The sequence below is a fragment of the Tripterygium wilfordii genome, chromosome 20, assembly GCF_013401445.1.
Source record: "Tripterygium wilfordii isolate XIE 37 chromosome 20, ASM1340144v1, whole genome shotgun sequence".
NCBI lineage: Eukaryota > Viridiplantae > Streptophyta > Magnoliopsida > Celastrales > Celastraceae > Tripterygium > Tripterygium wilfordii.
Window position 1 is genome coordinate 10,279,655 of NC_052251.1, and position 19,309 is coordinate 10,298,963.

The 19,309-nt window shown below is 40.9% G+C and overlaps 2 protein-coding genes across 2 annotated transcripts; both read right to left on the reverse strand.

Moving 5' to 3' along the window:
• Positions 1-7,908: 7,908 nt before the first annotated feature.
• LOC119986976 lies at positions 7,909-10,062 on the reverse strand. Its single transcript, XM_038831662.1, has one exon. It carries the CDS (start codon positions 10,060-10,062, stop codon positions 7,909-7,911), a length of 2,154 nt encoding a protein of 717 aa, XP_038687590.1.
• A 2,666-nt stretch (positions 10,063-12,728) lies between these two features.
• Positions 12,729-13,681, reverse strand: LOC119987311 (uncharacterized protein At3g17950). The gene is made up of 2 exons (XM_038832185.1): positions 13,470-13,681; positions 12,729-13,358 (listed from the first exon to the last, which is right to left on the reverse strand). Exons 1-2 carry the CDS (start codon positions 13,551-13,553, stop codon positions 12,846-12,848), a joined length of 597 nt encoding a protein of 198 aa, XP_038688113.1. The 5' UTR covers positions 13,554-13,681; the 3' UTR covers positions 12,729-12,845.
• Between the last annotated feature and the right edge of the window lie 5,628 nt (positions 13,682-19,309).

Genomic DNA, 19,309 nt, shown 5'->3' on the forward strand with positions numbered 1-19,309 from the left:
CTTGCCATGGCAGATTATATCATACTTTTACCAACATCTGGCTGATGAATGCCGCCATAGGTTAGATGCAGCTGCTGGAGGAAATATTATGGCTAAGGAACCGACTGAAGCCAATGAAATTATTGAGACTGTGGTAGCAAATTCCTCACAATGGGATAATCGTGATCTTGATGCTCCTAGACACATGGTTTATGAGGCTAGTGCTTCAAATTCAGAGATGGCATCTGTGGCTAGGAAATTGGATGCGGTAGTAACTTTGCTGAGCAGAAATTTGGAGCCTTGTGGCATTTGTGGAGGCACCGATCATCCTACTCATGTATGTTCTAGAAGTGGGACATTTCCTGAAGCTGAAGTTAATGCAGTTCAACCTTTTCATAGGCAGCAGAATGATCCATTTTCTCACACATATAACCCAGGATGGAAGAATCACCCAAATTTCTCCTATGCTTCATCCCAGAATTTCAATCAAGGGCCCAGACCTTGGCAAGCTCCACGACAAGGACCACCTTCTCAAGATGCAAAGAAGTCTGCTATGGAGGACCTTATCACCCAACTTGCTCAATCACAAGTCACAATGCAGCATTCCCAAGCAGAGATGAGCAATTCAATGTCTCAGTTGCAACAAACTGTTTCCAGTAATACTCAGTCCATCGCAAAGCTTGAAATGCAAGTAGGACAACTTGCAAATGCCTTGAGTGAAAGACAGCCAGGAAAGCTGCCGAGTCAACCTGAGGTAAATCCTAAACAGTATGAGGATGCTAATGCTATTACTGTTTTGCGAAGTGGGAAAAATGTGGATAACAAGATTGAGTATAAAAAGCTTGAAGGTGAGAATCATGATGAGCCTATAGTGGTGGAGCCAAGTGTTTTCAAAATACCTCATGTTGAGAAAGAAAAGCCGGAAGTAGAAGAGTATATTCCAAAAGTGCCTTTTCCATCTCGTCTTGCACCGGCTAAGAAAAGCAAGTATAATCGGGATATTTTTGAAGTTTTGAAGAAAGTGGAGATTAATATTCCACTCATTGAGGCAATTAAGTCTATTCCCGCATATGCAAAATTTTTGAAGGAGTTGTGCACTAATAAAAGGAAGATAGGTGATCATGAAGAAGTATTTCTCTCCGAAGAAACGAGTGCTATTTTACAAAAGAAGCTCCCGCCCAAATTAAAAGATCCGGGTAGCTTTACCATTCCTTGTATTATTGGAGAGAAAGAAATTGAAAAGGCCTTGATGGATCTTGGTGCAAGTGTAAATATCATGCCTTATTCTGTTTACACTACTTTGAAGATAGGTGAGTTGAAACCAACTTCAGTCACTCTCCAACTAGCTGATCGCTCTTTAGTGCATCCTTTTGGGTTAGTTGAAGATGTTTTAGTAAAGGTGGGTGAGTTTGTTATTCCGGTGGATTTTCTGGTGCTTGATATGGAGGGTGAACCTAATCCGACAAGAGATGTACCACTCATTCTAGGCCGCGGTTTTATGGCTACCACAAAGACCATTATAGATGTGGAAAAGGGCATGCTCACAATGACAGTCTTTGACAAGACCATTGAGTTCAAAATTTTTAAGGCTATGAAGAGTCCGGATGTCATTAGAGAATGCCTTCATGTTGATATGGTAGGCCATGAGAGAGTGAATTTATTGACAAAAACGGCTTCAAGTGATGAGGGTGTTGAATATGTGGATGGTGATAGCAATGAAGGCAAAAAGACCCCATCATCGCCAATATCCAACGAGCTCGTGGCTACTTCCCTTGTTACTAGCAAGCTATCTCCAACTTTGAAAGGCGTGCGGACAAGAGCAAGGAAGTTGAAAAAGGCACGATCCAAAACAATGTTGAGAGGTAAAGCGAGTGCTCCTTTTGAGACATTGAAATTGTCTATCCATGGTACTTTCACGATAGCGAATTCTAAGATAGAAAAAGGGTGGAAATTTGTGGCTCGCCGACTTGAATTCTGTGGGCCAAATGTTTCGGGGATTTTGAATGGAAAGTATCCTGTGCACCATCCTTCTTGATTTGTTTCACAAGAATTGTTGTGAAGGTGTTGAGGCTTGTGGTGATTTCTCAAATCAGGTTGTCTCTCTCCTTATCTAAAACAAGTGTTGTGTTTAAGCTTTCTCCCTCCCTTTATTTATTTGCATTGATGACCATGCATGTTCTTAAAGTTTGGGGTGAGAGTTTGCTTAAATTGTTAAGTGTTGATGCATACATGGTTGATTTTGTAGGTACAACTACGTCTGGCTGAAGACATTAAACTTAGCGCTATTTGGGAGGCAACCCAATGCAGTATATCCTTTTGTGTATTTTTATTGGCAAAATTTTGTGTGGATGTTAGTTTGCATGTGCTGGAATCTGGCTGCAGGAAAATTGAAATTTCTGGGCAATATGTTACAGCCAGACCACGCCTAGGCGCAGCTTATCCACGCCTAGGCGTACACCACGCCTAGGCGCAGATTATCCATGCCTAGGCGTATACCACGCCTAGGCGCAGCTTATCCACGCCTAGGCGTGTATATATATAAAAAATAAAAAAAAATATAAAAAAAAATAAAAAACCAAATCTTGATTATATACCACACAAACTGTACACTCACTCACATACCCACGCCGAGCTCTCTCTTTACCGCATGCCTAGGCGCACCTCTCCAATCCTCGCCTAAGCGACAGTCTAAGCGCATCAGGTATGTAATAGTTTCTTCCACATCTGGTCTTTTGTGATCTTTGAGTTCTAAGCTTGCTCTATTCCAAGCAAGAATTGAAGTGAGAGAATTGCCAAGTTTGGCAATGGCATCTCCTAATTTTTGGAGTTTAGGGCTAAAGTAAGGGATATCTTGGTTGATTCTCTCATTCTGAGTCATGTAGGACGTATGGGCTGCCTGATCTGCTGTTTTTGTATACAAATTGTGGGATTTGGAGCTTGAAGCTCGGGTTGCCATGGCAACCCGTGCGTGTTGGGGAAGAAGGGACCACGCCTAGGCTCTGTTCCTTCACGCCTAGGCGTGACTTCGCCTAGGCGCTGTTCCCTCACGCCTAGGCGTGACTTTGCCTAGGCGCGGTTACCTCACGCCTAGGCGTGACTTCGCCTTTCATTATTCCATCGTTTTCATCTTTCTGTGCAGTAATGCGTTTATGATTATCCCTGCGATTCTTAATTGTTGTACATTGCTTTTGCAGGAATTATGCCGCGACAAAAGATATTGGCAACCATGCGCAAGAAGCGCACTTCTCAGTCTACAACACCTCAGCCACCTCATGCAGCAGAGGGGTCTACTTCTGGAGCTGCCACTGATTACTTTGACATTGCTACTCTTGTGCCGGAGATATATTTATCAGCTGATCTGTTGAACAAGGTTGGGGTAAGAAGTGAGCCTTTCGGCCGGCTCTGCCACTTTTGTTCTTTCATTGCTTCCCCGGATGTTTCTGCTGCTGATGTTCCGGTCTATCCAAACCTGGTGCGTGCATTCTATCGCACCGTGGAAGCAACAGGGACTGGCCTCTACCAAGCTATATTGCCTTCCGGGATGATTACTTTTTCTGCTGCTGATGTTAGTGCCAGTATTGGACATCCTACTTCCCAGCCTCCTGATAGTGGTTTCCAGCCACCTATTCCTTCTGCCCAGCTGGAAAATCATGAGTGGATTGTCCAACATTTTACTGGTCGGCGGGGAAAATTTGTTCGGAAATCTGCTCTTCCGCAGGTTATGTATCTTGTGGACCGGCTAGTGCATGGTAACTTATGGCCAACTGGGCACCAGAGTGAGAGGAGGGAGGAGGCATTGGAGATTCTTTATTGTATCTGGACTGGTACTTGGTTTGATCTTGGCCACTATTATATTCAGTCCTTTTTGGCTATCCGTAGGAGCGTGGAGGACACCAAAGTCAAGGTGAAGAGGCTCTTTCTGCCGCGGATCATCACTCGCTTGCTGACATATCTCCAGGTGCTACCTCTGACTCTGCAGTCTGTCTCTCTTCCCATGGAGGCGTATGATTTGAGCAACTGGCGTATTAGTATAGCTCGTATTCGCTCTGCCCCTGCTGGGAGAGCTCGATATGCTCCGGGTGTGCAGCAGTTTGCGGAGGAGGACGAGGATGACGAGGAGGAGGATACCGCTCCGAGTGATGCCGATGCTGCTGATCATGATACTCGGATCAAGGAGATGAGCGACCAGCTGACTCGTCTTGAGCACACTTTCCAGTCTCATGCTGAGTATGTAAAGCAGCAGTTCCAGACTCAGGGTCAGCAGATTACTGATGTCCTATCCATGCTCCAGGAGATGCGGCGCGACAAAAATCTCACTTATGTTCGCCGCAAGATCTCTGGTGGACCCACTCAGTAGTTTCCTCTGCAGGTTGTATTGTTCTACGCTTGTCATCCATTTTATTTTGTCCCGATTATTCCTCTCTTATGCTTTGAGGACAAAGCTTGTTCTAACAGTGGGGTGGTTGGGTAGTCTTATTTTATGCTGCTGTTATTAAGGTCAAGTACTATGGATGATGCCCTCTTATTTTCTGTTAATCTGTGCGTGGATAGACTCCCTTATGTTTCATATTTAAGTTGCGAACCCATCTTGTCCCCTTATATGCTTGAGGAATCATTGATGCCTACTTGATTATTTACGAAATTGATTCACTTGCATTGAAATGTAGTGGGGTATGACTTGGTTGGATATATGTGTTGAATGTGGATTTTCTCTTAGATGAGCTAGAACATCATTTCAGTAATATCATTGGCACTAGTTATTTGTATACAAGTAAAAAAAAAAAAAAAAAAAAAAAAAAAAAAGCTTGAAAATGATGAAAATCATGTTCCGCTCATGTGTTTTTGCTGAGTAACCGGGGCTCTTGTCTAACCAACTTGAGTTTCGCGTAAAAAGGTGAGGCAGTCATGATGAACATACTAGGCCTGCTTAACTTCGAAACCTTGTCAACTCGAGAAATTGATCCGAGGGGTGCTTTGTCACCTAATGCCCTAAACCTACTGGTTGGGAGTCATTGGTTGAGAACTCGCTACATGGGTTGACTAGAAAGTTTAATGGAGTGAGCATTGCACGGTTCTAGATAAAAAAAAAAAGAGAAAACCTTTAGACAGAGTAGTATGTATATAAATAAATGTGCCTTGGTATCATTGTTTGGTTGTTCTTGGGATTCTTGGAATGTGACTATGTTTAGCATGTATAAACTCTTGGAAGCCACATTTTTATGCATTTCCTCTTAGCATTGCATGCCATCTAAAAAAAAAAAAAATATATTTAATTGAGTAGGCTGAAAATTTTCCATGAGTATATCATGCGGATGAAGTGTGGGGTGTTTGATATCTTGAGACTGAAACGTTTGTGGGTGTCGTTCTTGTAAGCCCTCAGGAGACACAACTCCTCCACTAGGGACACCTAGGGGTTTAAAGGCTTGTTGCATATGCTAAATGCAACCGCGATTCCTGCGTTAGTGAGTTAAGATGTTAGTGGTACATGTACTTAATCTAGTTTTACTTGAGGACAAGTAAGGTTTAAGTGTGGGGTGTTTGATAGGTGTGATAATACCTATTGTTTTTGGTAGGAATCTCCCCCTCTTAAGCTTCATTTAAATAAATAATGAGTGTATTTATGTTTTGATTTGTATTTTTTGATAGGTTGATTGCGGTTTGGATGAAAAGTGATGAAAAAAGGGCTGAACTGAAGAAAATGTCCACCGACCTTCGTGTGTTCAAATACTTATAACTTTTTGTCACGTTATCGGAATCAAGCGAAATAAAAGGCATTGGAAACTAGACATCTCAAGCTTTCCGTAGACGCTAAAATCGTGCAAATCGGACGTCGTATGGAGATTTTGGAATCATTCCACGCCTAGGCGCAATATTTGTGCACGCCCAGTATCACTTGTGCACGCCCAGTCCAGCGAGTTGGGGCGTGAATTTGAAGTTGTGCACGCCTAGGATTGCGCCTAGGCGTGCGCCTAGGCGTGGTGCGCCTAGGCGTGAATACAACGCGCCTAGGCGTGAATACAACGCGCCTAGGCGCACAAGATAGTTTTTTGGGATGTTTTAATTCGCGAACTTGCCGAGCCGCACGACACTTTTTAACCTAGAACTGATTTTCTGGGGAGCGAAACCAGAGGGGGAAGGCGATTCTTGGAGCTAGGAGGAGAGATTCTTCAGCTCAACTTGGATCTACTCAACTAATTGGGTTTATTCATGATTTTCTCATCTCTCCTTTTGTGTTTTTCTCTCATTATGTGTAACTAAACCTCTTTGCCAAGGCTAGGTTGAAGCCTTGGGTTTGATGACTTTGTTTATGACTTGATTTACATATATATGAGTTGATTTGGGTATAAATCTTGTGTTTCTATGTTTGATTGTAATTTCTTCATGCTTGTGGTGTTTGGCCAACACTTTAGGTTTTTGGATGAAATTGTTTGGAGAATTTGCTTAGACAATAATATGTCAAGTAGATTATGCTTCTTGAAACACTTGATTATGAATGTGTCTCCCTTTAATTAGGTGACAATTTGTATGAATTCTAATCTCCATAGAACTCCATGAATTCCTATGCATGTTTAGACCAATAAGATGGCTAGAATGTATTTAGGAATATCCGACCTAGACCAATAAGATGGCTAGTAATCGATTTTAGGGAGACTTGGCTTAAGTGCGCTAAAACCGACTTAGGTACGGATTCGTTATGCCCGAATTAGCAAATATGTGTGTGAATTTGTGTCATTGCAAGTCATTTCCCAAGGGGGATTCCAAAGCCTTGGTGTTCATCTCATATTCGTTAACTCATCTCATTTGCATTAGTTGCATCTTTATTCTAAGAAAATACCAAAAACACTTTGCTATTTGCTTGTTTTAGTTTAATTACCAAACCAAACAATCTTGAGTTGAACTTTACTTTTGATTGCATTTTCCATATATACATACAAATATACATTTGGATTAGACATAACACCGTCCCTGTGGATTCGACCCTTGCTTATCATTGTGCTGTAGTCGCCGACTAGTACACTTGCTAGTAAGGTTAATTTAGACCCAACAGATGCCTCGTTGAGTTACGATATAGCCCAGGAACTTCCCAGCGGTTACTCCGAATGAGCACTTGGTGGGATTCAGTTTCATGCCATATTTGATCAATAAGTCGAACGCCTGCTGTAAATGGTGCATGTGTTGCTCAGCGACCAATGATTTGACTAACATGTCATCAATATATACTTCCATTGTGTCTCCTAGTAATCCGGCGAACATTCGGTTGACAAGTCGTTGGTATGTCGCGCCAGCATTTTTTAATCCGAAGGGCATTACTTTGTAACAAAAAATGCCCCTTTCTGTGACGAACGCGGTTTTTTCTTGATCATCGGGATGCATGAGGATCTGGTTATATCCGGAGAAGGCGTCCATGAAACTCAACAGTTCGTGGCCAGCCGTGGCGTCGACCATCATATCAATGTGAGGTAGGGGGAACGGATCTTTTGGGCAAGCTTTGTTGAGATCGGTAAAGTCTATGCAGACTCGCCATTTGCCGTTCTTCTTCTTCACTACCACCACGTTCGCCAACCAATCGGGATAATTCACTTCTCTGACGAAACCATTATCAATCAGGTGCTGAACTTCTTCGTTAATGATTCGATTTCTTTCAGGGGCGAACTTCCTCCGTTTCTGTTTGACCGGCGAGTGATCGGGGTCTACTCTTAAACGGTGCATGGCCACGTTTGGGTCGACTCCCGTCATATCAGCATGAGACCAAGCGAAGCAGTGTCGGTGCTGGGACAGAAAGGTGATCAATTTTCCTCGCAACTCGGGAGGCAAGCGGGCTCCAATTTGAACCTTCTGTTCGGGGAACTCCGGAGAGATCGAAACTTCGTCTAACTCCTCCACTTCGGGCGTATTTTGCCCGCCGGAGTCGGACGATTGCTGTAATTGCTATAACTGCTCTTTCTTCTTTTTGAGGCCATTCTGGTAACATTCTCTAGATGCCAATTGTTCACCGTAGATTTCTTTGATTCCGGCGGCCGTTGGGAATTTGACGACTTGATGATAAGTTGACGGGACTGCTTTCATCTCATGAATCCACGGACGCCCAAGGATTATGTTGAATGGTGAGTGACGATCAAGGACGAGGAACTTCGTTTGGCAATTGACCCCACCGGCATATACGGGCAATGCTATTTCGCCTTCGGTGAACTTTTGTTCTCCGCCGAATCCGATTAGGATCGTCGATCGTCGTACAACGTGATTTTCATCAATGTTCATCTTTTTAAGGGTGCTCAGCATCAAGACGTTCGCCGAACTGCCGTTGTCGATTAACACCCGTTTAATTATGCAATTTGCTACCTGAATGGAGATGACAAGGGCGTCGTGGTGTGGATCTAACAGATCGGTGGCTTCACTATCGGTAAACATGATCACCTGATCGGAAGGAGTCTTCATCAGCCGTCCCTTCCTTGCGTCGGGATTAATGGCGGCTCTTGCACTTCTTTTGGCGGCCGAGTGAGAAATTCCACTAATCTCTGAACCCCCAATGATGACCGCAATAGTTTCAGTGGGCTCCGGTATACCGTCCTCTGCGGCCTTTTCCTTTCTTTTTGCTAAGAGAGCTTTTCCTCTTTCGGTCAGCAAGTCGTGCAAATGGCCGCGATTGACCAAATCCTTTACTTCGTAAAGTAAGGCCTTGCATTCGGTGGTTTTGTGCCCATGGACTTGATGAAAGCCGCACCATTTAGTGGTGTCTTTTTCTCTTCCGTCGGTGTTCTTTAACGGCCATTTCACTTTCTCTCCCATTTTTTTGAGTACAAGTACTGTCTCGTCATGTGCGATACTTAAGTTGTATTCGGGCGCATTTTCGTAGTATTCTCGTCTGTTGAATCCCCTGTTGAACGGTCGGGAGTGGGCAGTGTTTCTTGGCGGTGGAGGCGCTGGTTGTTCTTCTCTTCTGCCGCGCTTCTCTCTATCATTGTTCGGCGGGGTCGGTCGCCGTCGGGCATCCTCTTCCCATCTGATTTGGATTGTTGCGCGGGCTAGAGCATCTTCCATGTTCTGACAATCATACTTCGCTATTTCTTCATACAATCCTCTGTCGACAAGTAGTCCATTTTTGAAGGCTCTAAACGCGGTCTCAGGATTACATCGAGGAATTGAGACTCTCTCTTTGTTGAAACGAGCTACGAAGTCTCTGGTTGATTCCTCACGGCGTTGGACGACTCTGAACAAGTCTTCTGAACATTTTTGAATTTTCTTGCTACTGGAGAAGTGCACAAGGAAGGTGTCCACTAACTGGGCGAATGAAGAGATATTGCCGTTGGGGAGACTAATGTACCATTGAAGAGCTGGCCCGGTCAATGTTGATCCGAATCCTTTGCACATGCACGCCTCTCGTAGATCTAATGGTATCGAAGTGGCGAACATTTTCTGTTTGTTGTGTGCCACGTGCTCCTCGGGATCTTCGGTTCCATCGTATAACTTCATAATTGGCGCGGCGAACCTTGGTGGAGCCTCCGTCATAGCAATCGAAGGAGAGAAAGGGGAGTCTGCAAAGCTACTTTGTGGCGTCTTTTCCGGCGGTGCCACTACTCCTGGGACTTTGTTCATCCTGGATTCTAGTGTGGCGAGCCTTTGCGTCCATTCCTCAAGTGGTGCTCCCATACTCGAGGGATTGGAAGAGGGTGGAATGTAGGAAAATGCTGGGAACAATGGTGGCGTTCGTGGCCAGTTATGACCTTCGGGTTGGGCGCCGGTCGTCGGACTGGGATGGCCACCGATGGTATGCGTAGGTGGGTCATTTTGCCTTGAACTTTGTCCGGGGGTGAAATACCTGCTCAGGCCGGCGCTCAATGGGCGAGCATGTTGGTTGGAGGTTCTTTCTGGTGTGCCTTGTTCGAGGGGTGGCATGGAGCGCACAGCACTCCTATCACGGATGGTCTGTTCGTTCAACTCCAAGAGCTTCGCATTTTCGGCCCTGACGGCGTTGTTTTCGGCTTCCAAGGCAGCCATCTTTATAGAATTTTCCTGGAGTTCCTCTCTGATGGACGTTAGTTGGGCCAGCACGTCGACCATAGGGTCCGATTCCGAGTGAGACATGGTGTTTCAAGATGGGTACGGTTGTGGTTTTCGGCTTTGCCAGGCGAAGAGCTGTAGAGGCCCCACGGTGGGCGCCAAATTGTAGATACCCGAATCTACAATCGTTGAATAGTCAACGTAATTTCTATGCAGGCCTTCTACAGCGGGATCCTGAGAAACAAAGCAAGGTTGAGATCGAAGGACTTGGGCACCAGTGGGGTACCTGCCAAAGAACCTCCGACGCTCAAGTCAGTAAACTGGAATTGGGTCGGTCAAAGCAAAGATATACGAATCATAAAATGTGAATGCTGATATGGAAATGATGGATGCAAAAAATGCCAGGCAGCTGTGAATGAACTGAGGGCTTAAGGAAGTGAAAGAGGGCGAGGGGTTTGAGTCTCTGAGAAAGATGCGTCCCCTTGCTCCCGAGGGGGAGGGGGCCTTTTATAGTTGGGTAGTCAACCGACCAATACTGACATATTGGGTACAGTTCGCAGGCAGGTACGGGGAGGTGGTGTCGAGTGTCAGGACACGCGGCCTATTTTGGTTGGTTGAAGTCCGGAGTGTACAGTGGTCAGGCGGCTCGGTGTCAGAAGGTGGCTGAAGGCCGTCTGATACTACGTGCTAGGCTGTATGATTTGTCGGGGCCAGGTTCGACAGAGATCTCAGACGACCGTTACCTCAGGGGGCGGGGGTACGATAGAAGATAATGGTTTAGGTGCATGATCAACATGGTACGGGGTATATGCGTATGCAAATACATGTGAATATGATGCAAGACGCGTACCTGAGGTGTGAGTGGTTTTTGTCTCTTGACGATTAGTTACGTTAGACGTCTCCGGTTGAGGCGCTCCTTACTGAGCCGCTTAGGGCGCTCCTTACTGGGCCGCCTAGGGCGTTCCTTAATGGGCCGCCTGGGAAGCTCCTTAATGGACCGCCTGGGAAGCTTAATGTAGATGGGCTTGTGCGCCCTTTCATGGGCTGCCGAGGGCTTTGGATGTAGATGGGTGTTGACCGACCCACATTGCGTTGACCGTCGCCCAATATCGCTGGTTGAATCATCTGACGGTTTTTTGCCACTACAATTGTTGTAATGAAAATGAAGAGACCAACAAAGTAGGATGATGTTCCTGCCATTAATAACGATTCCTAGCAAATAATAACCAGAGCCTCACACCCAACACAGGTTTTATAGCCTCCATTGGTGCAATTAGACAACTAAGGTAGCTTTGATTCTACCAAACATGAGAAATGTATTTGTTTTTTTCACTTTTGTCACATTGTATCGACTTAAGATTCAATACGGATTGGTTTCAAAAGATATTTGTTGGAATGTAATGAGAATGAAATATTTATTGATCGAAATTCGGAACGGACTGACATTCGGTCAATAAATACATTAGTCTTTATTAAAGTACAAATCAAATGGGTTGACATTAAATCAATTAAAAATTTTCTAATACATTAGTCTTTATTCGTTTTGCATTTCAATCATGTGGTATTGTGTGAAATATTGTTTTTCACTTTTGTCACATTGTGTTTACTTAAGATTCAATACAACTATTCTATAAATATTTAAAGTGCGCGAATGTTTCCACATGTGTTTGTAGATTACATTGGGATTAGGGTTTAGGGTTTGAACGAGGTACACATAAATTTATGTTTGAATATTTTTTTACTTAGTTAAGATTTTTTCATAATTATTTAAAAAATTTGCATGCACTTAATTTCTTCTTTGGCATGAATCCGTTTATTATATCATATTTGTTATCAAATAAGTTAACTTATAAATTGTGCAAAATAAACTAACTTATAAGTTATAAAATAAATTATCAAATAAATTATCAAGTGTTTGGTGAAATTTATAAATGACGCTAAATTATAAATTGTGAAAATGTCTATTGAATTTAGTTAAGAAAATAGAGTAAAAATTACACAATTGAAATTATAAATTAAAAGATAAAAAATTTATAATATTATATATAATACTATCTTAATAAAAGAAAAATAAAGAGAAAGAAAAAAATTGAAATTAGCTTCAACTTGAAATTTATTTTTTCGAGCATTTTAAAATTTATAAGACAGTATTTTTGAGGTGTTTGATACGGCTTATCCTGCGAGTTTATAAGCCCTACAATAAGCTATACCAAATAGATTCAATCTTGTATCCGTGGTCACATATATACTTCATATTTCAATGGACTAATATTTGTAATTGACTTATATTTGTAGCACTTATTACCAAAAAATACATATATTTGTAGCTTTTTTTCTCTTTAATTTTCCGAAATAATGATGAATTTATGAACTAAATGTCTCTCCTCTTTTCTTTTTTTTCTTTCTTTTTTGGCAGTTTTTCTTTTAGGAAGCTCTTGCCAATGCCAACCCATTTTGTTCCCAACTTTTATTCTTAATTAATTTAATAAAAATATATGAGTTTCTAAAACGAATATTTATACAAACTATAATAATCAAATTTAGAAATGAATATTGCTTTAAAATTTAAATGATTGGATTGTTCCCATAAAATTAAAATTTACATTTCCCTCTTCTTCTTTTTTTTGCCTCATATATTCATTAATAATTATCTGTCTATTTAATTTCTTTACCTTGGAACTTTTCCTTTTTCCATCGGCTAATATTCTAATAATAAATTTAAATACAAAAGAAGAGTAGAAGACAACACCTAAACTCCAGAAGCTTGCTTTTTGGCTTTGTGGCTGCCAATAATCCATTTTTTTTAAAAAAATAAATAAACACAATAAGTAAAAACATTTATAAAAGGAAAAATGAAAATATAATAATTATCCACCACCACTGCAGATACCAGTGAGCGAACCCGGAAATCTACATAGAGCCCCAGCCGTCGATGACTCCTCATCATCTAACGCTGCAGGAGGCAGAACCCTCCCATCGGCAAATAACATCCGTCCATCGCTCCTCGATTGCCGCGCCTCCATCACGCCCACGCCCTCAAGTTCACCGGGGAACGCCACTTCCCCAAACCTCCTCTCCACCTCTAAATATTCTCCAAGAGACGCCGACCTCGCCTCATCTCCCCCATCGCCGCCGTCCCTGCACAGCCGCCACCAAGCCGCCCTCCTCCGAAACCTCCGCCTCTCCGCCACCGATATAGATCCCGGCACATTCTGCTTTTTCCTCCTGCGATTCCCGCCAGAACCGGCAGATACTGCAGCCGCGGTCGCGAGGGTTTCCCGGTGGTGCTGGGACGGAGCTCTGAATGTAATGGCGGGGAAATTGACGCCCATTAATGTGCCCAATGATGTGCTTCTGTCGTGGAAGAATGAACCTGTCGACTGTAAACCCAAAACAGAGAGATTAGATCGAAAAAATTGAAAAATTGGGTACAGATTCGTAAACTTTTAATTAATTTTTTTTCTTTGGCGTACTAATAGTGTAATACCAACCTCGGTGTCGAGATCGGAGGACGAGATGGAGGAGATGGTGGGGGAGGACGGCGGTGGTAGCAGATCAGTTGCCGGATCCATCATCTTTTGATTTGCAGGAAGAGGTGGATACTGGAAATAGTGAAAGTGATGGATAGATAGGGGATTTTTTAATTAGGATTGTGTTCGAAATGATTGATGTTTGAGACTCTTTTCTCCTTTTTGGCTGTTACCAATGAATAATATTTTGGATTTAAAAGTTTTGTTCCGACAAATAAATAAGTTTTATTCCATAAAATCTATAAAATTTAAAATAATATTATGACAAAAAATTATAATATTTGTTTTATTGATTGAAATGCCCTCACCTTCCCTATTTGATACTCAAAATCGGAGCCTCCTCATTCGGTGGTTATTGCGGCAAACCAATGGGTAGAGATGGTGCGCCAAGTCTGTGTTTGCACTCCCGTGGTTGTTACTTACAGTCGGATCAGGCTATTTTCCTTACATGATGGTCGTGGCTTCAAGGTCATATTCTGATGAAACCAACAGTTGACAGTGACGAATAATGGTTGGGGGTTGGTCGTGGTACTCCGACGCTTCTCTTTGATGAGTCGGTAGCCTTGCTTAGTGGCCAGACTGTTGTAGTCCACTCTACCCGTGGGATCTTTTGATATGTTAGGCCTGTTGATATGCTATATGTTTTATTATATTTTTTCGAGCTGCTGATATATGACTTGTTGATAGACACCACAATGAAGATTGATAAATTGAAAAAACATATAAGATATTAAGCAGATATAACATCAGCATATCCAAAACATATATAATATAAACAAATCCAGTTTCAAATACATCTATTTTTTCTCTCTTGATCAAAAGCTGCGCTTGAAGATCTATCTTCGTCGCAAGCGAATGAAGAAGAAGAAGAAGAAGAAGCCTCGATCTCTATCGCAAGCGAAGAAAGAAAAGAAAAGAAGCGTCGATCAAGGAAGAAGAGAGAAGAAGTAGCGTGCTTTACAAAACAAGGGCATTTTGATGAGTTTGAAACTTTTGTCTTTATTTCTAAACCTTTTTTTGGTGCTATCCCTATTGAAACAAAACTCCCATAGTTTGTCCTTGTGTGTCAATCTCCCTAATATCATAACCAACCATTATTAATTTATTTCTTGTCGTGTTTTAAAAATGAAAGTCTTTGGTGAATTAATTCAATTTTTTGTCACTGAAAGGGTTGCGAGGTTCCAACTCAATCACAGAATATTTAAACATTTCAACTTGATAACCTAAAATTGGAATGTTTGGACATTTGGTAACTGAATTAAAACCTAACAACTCTTGCATAGACCAAAAATTACATTAATCCGCTCTTTGGTGTTATATGGGCTGAAACCTGACAACTCTTTCAATGACCAAAAAAGAACAATTGTTTGAATTAAAGACTCAAGCAAACTGATACACAAAGTAGAGATGATTGTTTAGTCCGAAATACAGTAGAGAGACTTGTTTGACATTTTCTTCAAAGTACATCAACCTTTTCATATCTTATCCTTTGATTCATCAAAGACAACAATTGTAAACCTCGTTTGTGTGCAAGAAGAAACATAGATAATAATATCTTATAGAGCCTTCAATTAGCACTTGAAAGATCAGGGAACCATATATATATTATCTTCGCATAAATGAAATTCAGTTGGGCATTTTCTAACATGGCCAGTCTTATTGAAGCATATCTGAACCTCCATTGATTGTACTTTCCCATTCTTGTCCTGGTTGCGATGGATTTCAACTGGTTTGGTAATGTGTGTAGAAATAATTTCAACAAATGTAGATGCTTTATGTGGATGCTCATTAGTGGAAACAATTTCTCCTATTTCAAGTAAGAAATTATATTAAAATTCATTGTCACAAGAAGTTAGAGCAAATAAATAAAATTTCCTACTTTCTTGATCAATCTTAACCCGTTTGATACAACAGGGCTGCAAGCTTATAAATCGGTGCCAAACTGGGACAAATAAGGTAGTCTCGTAATAAAATGAAGGTTGGGTTGAATGTCTAAAACACATCGCACATATATTTGCCGTATAACTTTTATTATTCTTGAGACTTGGCATATATTTTTCCATATCCTGTAGTAATGCCGCCTTAAACTTTCTAAACTGTTGGCAACGACATCAACAAAAATAAGACAAAAATTAATTACAAGTGAACGGAAATGCTATGGATTCTAGTATTTTTTTGTCCAAGCTATCTCAAATGTTGAGATAGATACACATGATCCATTTGAAATCATGGGCCTCACATGATTCATATGAAATCGTGTGCTACCGTGTTAGCATTTAAGATAATTGGAACAAAAAATATTGGGATCCATACGATACTGCCTCTTATTGATAAGTGAAGAGAATAAATAATTCAGTTCATAAAGCTTGTTAAACATATAATTGCCGACTGTAAGAATGCAAATCACATCACCAATAGAAGACGATTCTCTCTTCATTTCTTGACAAACAAACATAACTTCACATCTGTGTATTGTTGTCATTCATTCAAGGTTATTTTATAGCCCCATAATATAATATCTGATTAGCATCCATTATTACAATTTACAATGATTTATAAAATACAATTTATGGTCTCATACTGACTAGAACAAGAAAAATATTCTTGGAATTTCTGAAAGCCAGACACAATGTGGCTGTAACTTTGGAAGGCTTGATTTGTCATCTTTTGTTTACCAAGCATAGGGAATAATATTTCTTTGTGATTACGTATCCAAAAGTTCGGAGTAAAATACAGTAAAACATGATAAATGACTGTTAATCACTTTTGTATTTTTCAACGAGCCGAGCCCGAGTTCAAATTTCTAATGCCCTCACGAGCACATATAGTGGCGAGCCAAATTTTGAGCATGTCAATCCCTGGCTTGTCCCGACCCGTTGACACCTCTGCCCATACCCTTTAATGAGAATTGAACCCAACACAAGCTGTCTTTGGGAGGGATAGTCCATCACTAGGCATTCTACATTATACATACATAAGATTCACCATTATTAAGATTCAAATTACAATACATGAAAGCAGTTTGAAATACATGTATTACCAAACGAAAGAGATAGCAAGAGATCACACACACACCCAAAAAAATAAAATCATTTGGTTACAAACAAAATACCACTCTTTAGGTCTTCAAACACTTGACCATGGATATCCCAACCTCCATTAGTTTTCAGCACTTCAAGGTTTAGGGAACCATATATCTTCTTCATTATCTCCACATAAGTGAAATCCATCGGCGCAATCCCTAACACTGCCATCCTTATCGAAGCATACCGAAATCTCAAATAATTGTACCCTCTCCTTATTGTTCTTGTCTCGGTTGCAGAAGATGCTAACTCGTTTCGTAACAAATGTATTAATAATTCTTGCTATAGTAAATCGGTTATATGGTTTCTCATTACTGGGAACAATTTCACCTATTCCAAACAAGAAAACTATATTTAAATATATATTATCAATAATCTATGAATAATTAATACCGAAATCTAACTTTAATTACATATATATATATATAAAATCCATTGTCACAATAAGTTAAAGAGTAAAATTTACCACTCTCTCAATCAATCTTGTGTGATTGTCTATGAAAATATAATATTATTATGAATAATATATCATTACCTTGTTCTTTAAGGATTTTAAGAAGATGCATATGTTTTGGCACAATTAAGGCAGTCTCGTAATAGACTTTAGGGTCCTTTGGATCTCTAAAACACATCCCATGTCTTTTCCATTGATGTAACCAATGCGCTTTATTTGCGCTATAATTGTTATAACGCTTGAGATTTGCCATAAATGTAGTCAGATCCACTTTTAACTGGTCACTAAAAGTTTCAATCTGTAGCACAACATCAACAAAATAAAACATAAAAAAATAATTACAATTTATAAGTGATAATAACAATTATTCACTTGAAAACTCATAAAGTAATATCTCTAAATTAAGTACGGATGGTTGCTTCGACATGCCGCTATGGTTGTTAGTTCAAACTAGTTGAGAGTATTTTCCTGAGATTTTCTTGGTCTCGTGGGCTTTAGAGCCCACTTCCGAGGAGGGCTTATGAGTCTCATTTCATCCACATGGGCTTCAGTCCAATCTTTACCTGTCCTAGCATAGTGCAAGCTATTTTGGCGCCCGAATTTTACTCCCACTCAACTGTGGGAGGGGCATGCTAGGCTGGGTGGTTCCTCAATTACAAAAAAAAATATTATATATATATATATACTCACTTTTTCTGCAGCTTCAGCTACCGTCATTGGTTTCTCGTCGGTGCATCTTGCATGGAAACCTTTTTTACCCTCCTCATAAGGTGGAACCGATCTGTGATTCGAATACATTGGCACAAGTCCATGAAGATTGAAGTCATCTAAGATCCCGTCTCTACAGACAGTTCTTTCTTGATTACAGAATGATGGAGGCCAAGTCATAGTAGTTAAATAGTAGTGATATTCTTCCGCCTTCATTGCTGTAACTCTCAATGGCAAAACCACAATTGTGATTGTGAGAATGCAAATCACATCACCAATAAGCGACGATTTTCTCTCCATTTCTTGACAAACAAACAAACAAAACTTAATGCACACCCAAACCTCTGTGTACTGTTGCAGTCATTCAAGGTTGTCTTCTTTTTATAGCCCCCACAGCAGGCGATTAATTACCATTCATCCATTACTACGATTTACGTAATTTATAAAACAAAATTCGTGGTACGATACTCCAAGAAAAAGATGACAAATGGATCTGATTATCGTACATTGCACATATGAGCAAATTTGTTGACAAGAACGAGAAAATAATTCTTGGGATTTCTGAAAGCCAGACACAATGGGGCTGTACTTTGGAAGGTTTGGTTTATCATCTATTGTTTACGAAGCATTTTCACTCTTAATACGTGATTACAAGTCTAAAAGTTTGGATTAAAGTAGCTTGGCTTGTGAATCCTCTCACCGCCATTATGGACGATGCTAGCTGGCTGATTATCTGATACGTATCGTTCGTTTTCTACTGTACAAAAGAAGCAAGAGCGATGGCTGGCGGCCTGCAGGACATATCAGTATATGATACTAACAAAAGTACCAATGCAAGTATCGTAGTTGAGATCAAATTCAAATGTCTGTGCATAGTGTTTATGATCTTGAAAAGAATTCCAAGCCATAACCAGAAACTAAAACCACATTAACTTTTCTACACAGTTGATATATTATGGAGTACCGCCACTGTGAAGTAAGTAAACTCCACTTCTTACTTTCCGAAGTTGGTAACGTCTCAACATGAATTGACGGTTCCGGGGACTCAGATAACCAATGCAATCCCGCGATGATCAGATAATCAATAAGATAAACTTCACTCAAAAGAAGAGACCGACTGATCAAGCTTAATTACCATAGATTTACCTAGAAACATGGATAATGGCGTTCAAAACATTGTTGAAATGGCCACTGATGGTCTCTCCTGAACACCGGAATAACTCCTGGGAAAGCTCGAGTCTGAAGATTGTGCCCACTGCCCAATAATGAACAGTAAGATGGCTAACTGCTCCTCAATCTTAATTCGATTTGGTGTGGTGTAATAAGCCTTTCAAGTGCAAAATATCGCATAGCTTGTAAAAGACCTGCTTATGCATATGAAAATTTTCCAGACAGCGCTTCTACATCCACAAATTTTGTACCATTAGCTAAACTTTGATCTAGTTCCTTAGGGATATTATTCTCAAAGCCAAGATCCTTTCCATCATCATAGCCCTCCATGACAAACCATCCTGAGAACGACGAATGAGTTTATGCAAATGAAGAGACAAGCTAAG